General features: G+C 38.9%; 1 protein-coding gene across 1 annotated transcript in view; it reads left to right on the forward strand.

The window, feature by feature from the left end:
- LOC137623343 (uncharacterized) overlaps positions 1 to 5,000 on the forward strand; it is a 1,305,328-nt gene that overhangs the window by 1,147,205 nt on the left and 153,123 nt on the right. Inside the window, 1 exon segment of the mRNA XM_068354157.1 lies at positions 3,391 to 3,540. Within this exon segment, the coding sequence (XP_068210258.1) occupies positions 3,391 to 3,540 (150 nt within the window).

The raw sequence follows: 5,000 nt of genomic DNA on the forward strand, positions 1-5,000 counted from the left end.
ACCGAATGAAGGACAAACCGTGGTTCAATGATGATTGTAGACGTGCTTATTTGGAGAAGCAGGAGGCCTATCACCTTTGGAAGGGTAACAGATCAGATTTGACCTGGAACAACTATACTCAGCTTCGAGCTTTTGCTCAGAGAGTTTATGCCTCAACTGAAAAGGAGTACAATTTAATCATAAAGGAAACCCTCTCTGGTACAACTCAGGAACATAAATGGTGGTCTACCCTTAAATCTGCACTCTTTGGTGTAGATGCAACAGTTCCTCCTTTACTTAAACCAGATGGCTCCGTCACTCACTGTCCAAAGGAAAAGGCAACCCTTTTGGCTGATGTTTTTGACAGTAAACAGAGTAATGAAAAACTTGAACTTCCTCATTCCTGTTTTCCTGAGGCTAAACTAACTAGTTTAGCTTTTCGATCTCGTGAGATTAAAGCTCTGTTGATGGACCTTGATGCTTATGGAGGTGTAGACCCAAATGGTATTTTTCCTTTGTTTTTTATAAAGACAGCAGATTTCTTAGCTCCAAAGTTATCTGTTATTTTACGCAAGTTAGCAAGAAGAGGAGCTTTTAGCACTTGTTGGAGAATTGGTAATGTTACTCCTCTATGTAAATGTAAATGTAAATGTGTTTGTGGTAGCTCAAGTCCCACTGATTACCGCCCAATTTCCATAACTCCCTTATTATCTAAAGTTTTTGAACGTCTTCTGGCAAAACGTCTTAATAGGTTTGCTGAAGGTAATCATCTATTCCCTAGTTTGCAATTTGGTTTTCGGAAAGGCCTTGGAGCATGTGATGCCCTTCTTACAATCTCCAATGCAGTACAGAAATCCCTTGATTGTGGTCGGGAAGTTCGTATGATTGGCCTTGATTTTAGTGCTGCCTTTGACCGTGTTAATCATGAGGCCCTTGTTTTCAAACTGAAACAGTTGGGAGTGGGTGGGTCGTTTCTTAGCATTATTATTGATTTTTTAAGTAGTAGATCTCAAAGAGTTGTTGTTGATGGGCACCATAGTGAGTATAGGAATGTGATATCCGGTGTTCCACAGGGTAGTGTTCTTGGCCCGTTACTTTTCATACTATATACACATGACATGTGGTTTGGCCTAGAAAATAAGCTTGTTGCATATGCAGATGATGCTACTCTCTTTGCATCAATTCCATCCCCTGAATGTAGATCTGGGGTTGGTGAATCCCTTAATAGAGATTTAGCTAAAATTAGTGCATGGTGCAAATTATGGGGTATGAAGTTGAATCCTAACAAAACTCAAAGTATGATTGTAAGTAGGTCAAGGACGGTGGCTCCTCAACATCCGGATCTCAGTATTGATAATGTTTCTTTAAATTTGTATGACTCTTTCAAAATTTTAGGCGTGATTCTTGACAGCAAATTTACTTTTGAGAAACATATAAGGTCTGTGTCTTCTTCAATTGCACAAAAAATAGGCTTATTGAGAAAGTCTTTTAAGATATTCGGTGATCAATCTATTCTGAAGAAATGTTTTAATTCTTTTATTCTACCTTGTTTTGAGTATTGTTCTCCTGTCTGGTCTTCAGCTGCTGATTCTCATCTTAATTTGTTGGACAGAAACTTACGGTCTATTAAATTTCTTATTCCTGATCTAGATATTAATCTCTGGCACCGTCGATCAATTAGTTCATTATGCATGTTGCATAAGTTTTTTCATAACTCTGACCATCCTTTACATTCAGATCTCCCTGGACAATTCTATCCTGTTCGTAATACTAGGCAGGCAGTTAATTCTAATAGCCAGGCCTTCTCCATCATAAGACTCAATACTACGCAGTACTCTAGAAGTTTTATTCCAGCTGTTACCAAGTTGTGGAATGATCTTCCTAATCGGGTTGTTGAATCAGTAGAACTTCAAAAGTTCAAAGTTGGAGCAAATGCTTTTTTGTTGACCAGGCGGACATGAGTCTTTTTATAGTTTATATATGACATATTTGTTGTTACGTTGTTAATAGTTTATATATGATATATCTCTTTTGACATTACTTTTTTTAGAATGATTTATTGTTAATTTGTTCTCTTCAGTTATTTATTTCCTTATTTCCTTTCCTCACTGGGCTATTTTTCCCTGTTGGAGCCCCTGGGCTTATAGCATCTTGCTTTTCCAATTAGGGTTGTAGCTTGGATAGTAATAATAATAATAATAATGATTAAGGGCATGACTCGCTTAAGCATTAAAATCCACTATGTTCTCTCGCCAATCTCCGAGGAGACTTTCCTTGAAATCTCAGATTGGCTCTGCGACCAAGGGGACACCCCAGTAGCAAATGACACCCTCAAAGTATACCTTATGGAGCAGTACTCACCATCTCCAGCCACTCATATAGCTAAACTTTTTTTTAGCTCTTTTTTTGGGGGGGACTAAAGGGCTTCGCTTGCTCTCAGGGAAATGACCAATATTGCTTGTCTGCAACCTTCCACACACGGCTCTCCTAGGCAGATGAACCTACTTCATGCCCTTTGGATACGATGCCTACTTAAAACCTGTACGCGTGGCCATTATCATTCTTGATGTCGATACCTTGCCCATGAAGAACCTGATGACCAAAGTCGACAGCCTTATGGACAGCCACTTCACCACCTTCAAGGCCTCCATCAACACCTCCACTCCTGACGAAGAGGGCAACTATTAATAGACCAACCTGTGTAAACTGGCTAGCTCATGCTTTATGATGTTTGGTCTATTAACAGTGCAGGGAAGAGCGAGTGATAAGATGAAGAAGCAAAACCGTTACAGCGTACGAGTGCGAATGAAACACGTACGGTACGATCTCATCCGCATATGGTACTCAAGTAATCTCTCTTATAGTTTCATCTCTAATCCTGTCCTGCCATTTAACTCCCAATATCCTTCTGAGGACTTTGTTCTCAAATCTACTGAATCTGTTGCAGATTATTCCATTGTCATACCATGATTCATGTCCATGCAATAACGCATACACACGCACCATATATATATATATATATATATATATATATATATATATATATATATATATATATATATATAGTTGGGGATTATATCTTCCTTATATAATAAATAACAATAGCAAGAGTTTTCTCTCTCTCTCTCTCTCTCTCTCTCTCTCTCTCTCTCTCTCTCTCTCTCTCTCTCTCTACACACATATATATATATATATATATGTGTGTGTGTGTGTGTGTGTGTATGTGTTTCTTTCCGGTCGCTCTCACCTGGATGAGAGGGGTTACCTGAGAGGAAAGTGGGAAAGGGTGAGAAGGGTTGAATCTGTGTGTGCGCATGTGAGTATATCTAAATATTGAGCCTATATTTCATAGATTTTGAAAATAAGTAAATATTTTATGTTCTCCCCCCCCTTTTTTTTTTTTTTTTGCAGATCGGTGGATCTCTGGGAAGGAAAGGAGCGTGCGGGGTAACCAACAGTGACAGCGAAGAAGAGAAGATCAAAGAAAGAGAAGCTGTCTTTTGCGCTCCCGCCACCGGTCTAACGCGACTTCCTTTCGCCAGACAGATGAGATGCCATTCGGTAGGTTATGTCGGTTCATGTAATTGCTTAGTTTTATGTTACTCGTTGAGCCATTCTCTTTGATTCCCCTTCTTCTTCTTCTTCTTCTTCTTCTCCTTCATCTTATTATTATTCTCGTTATCAGGGTTGCCAATCGTACGATAATCATCGTCCATGTACGATTATTTTTGGTCCGGTCCGATGTACGATGCATGCCTTAGGGGTATACAATGTATGTGTGTGTTTAATTAAACAATTATACTAAAATATTTTGAAATAAGTTAATCGTGTAACTCCCTAATGATTATATTGAAACTGTGTACGATAATTTTGGTTGAAAAACGACAATCTTAAGGCTCATGCACGACAATCCAGTCGAAATAATCTGGCAACCCTGATCGTTATTATCATTATTATTATTAACTGTTCAAAAAAAAAAAAAAAAAAAACACATGGTTCCGTGAATTCAAGATGTTTCAAGGTGTGGGTGTGGAGTAAAGACAATATCTCCAATACTGATCCTGAATGCAATTGCTAAAGTTAAAAAAATAAAAAAAAATTTTATTTATTGTTATTAGGATGTGAATTGTCTTTCAATGTGGAACAATTTTCTTCATTGAATTTAGTGATATTTTCGTTTTGACAAGTTGAATCTAAATGTAAATGAATACGTAGTTACAGAGTGATCGTCATTTGCTAATAAAAGAGTGTGTGTCCTGCAATGCATCGAACTAGAAAAGCAAAGTGAGTAAATTCCTGTCAATATATTGGATATATAAACCACAAGTAACGCAGATTGTGCCATTGGATGACTCTTGCATCTGAGCTGAGCCGAAAAGAATATCTGAAGTCGGTTCTTTTGAAAAATCGTGAAATTGGAAAAAAAGTGAAAATTGCCGCTGACACCTTAAGCCAAGATCTACACAAAGACTGCAGATACCGAGTGTGAAATCAGAACCTTAATATTTCGACAAATCTGTTGAATTTATGCTTCATCAGAAATCTGCCAGATGTGAATAAATTGGTTTTACTCTTTTAGCGGGTCAGGAGTTCAAGAACGGCTCTCAACCCGATAACTTTTCATTGGTGTCCTCAGTACTATCAGCGTAAGGCCGGGAGCACACTAGCGACTCTGTAGCGCCACAAAGCCACGTCACGCCACGCCTGTGGCAGGGATGAGCGACAGAGAACCATAGTCACTTGCCACAGGCGCTAGTTTGCGCGGCAAAACTTGAAAACAATGGAAACATATGGGAGACCATATCCCCGCCACACGATGCTGTGGCTTTGTGGCGCCACAGAGTCGCTAGTTTGCTCCCAGTCTAAGAGTTATGGTGTTTGGTGATCCTTTCGGTCTGTCTTCTTTAGTTAGGAGTAGCCATGGCCTACTAGCATATAGCTATTGAGTTGCCTATAAATGCGGAAACTAAAAATATCACTTTTAGTCAAGTGCTGGAATTGCAGCTATTCGAGCCTGTGGT

This window comes from Palaemon carinicauda, chromosome 30 (genome assembly GCF_036898095.1).
Source record: "Palaemon carinicauda isolate YSFRI2023 chromosome 30, ASM3689809v2, whole genome shotgun sequence".
Taxonomy (NCBI): Eukaryota; Metazoa; Arthropoda; class Malacostraca; order Decapoda; family Palaemonidae; genus Palaemon; species Palaemon carinicauda.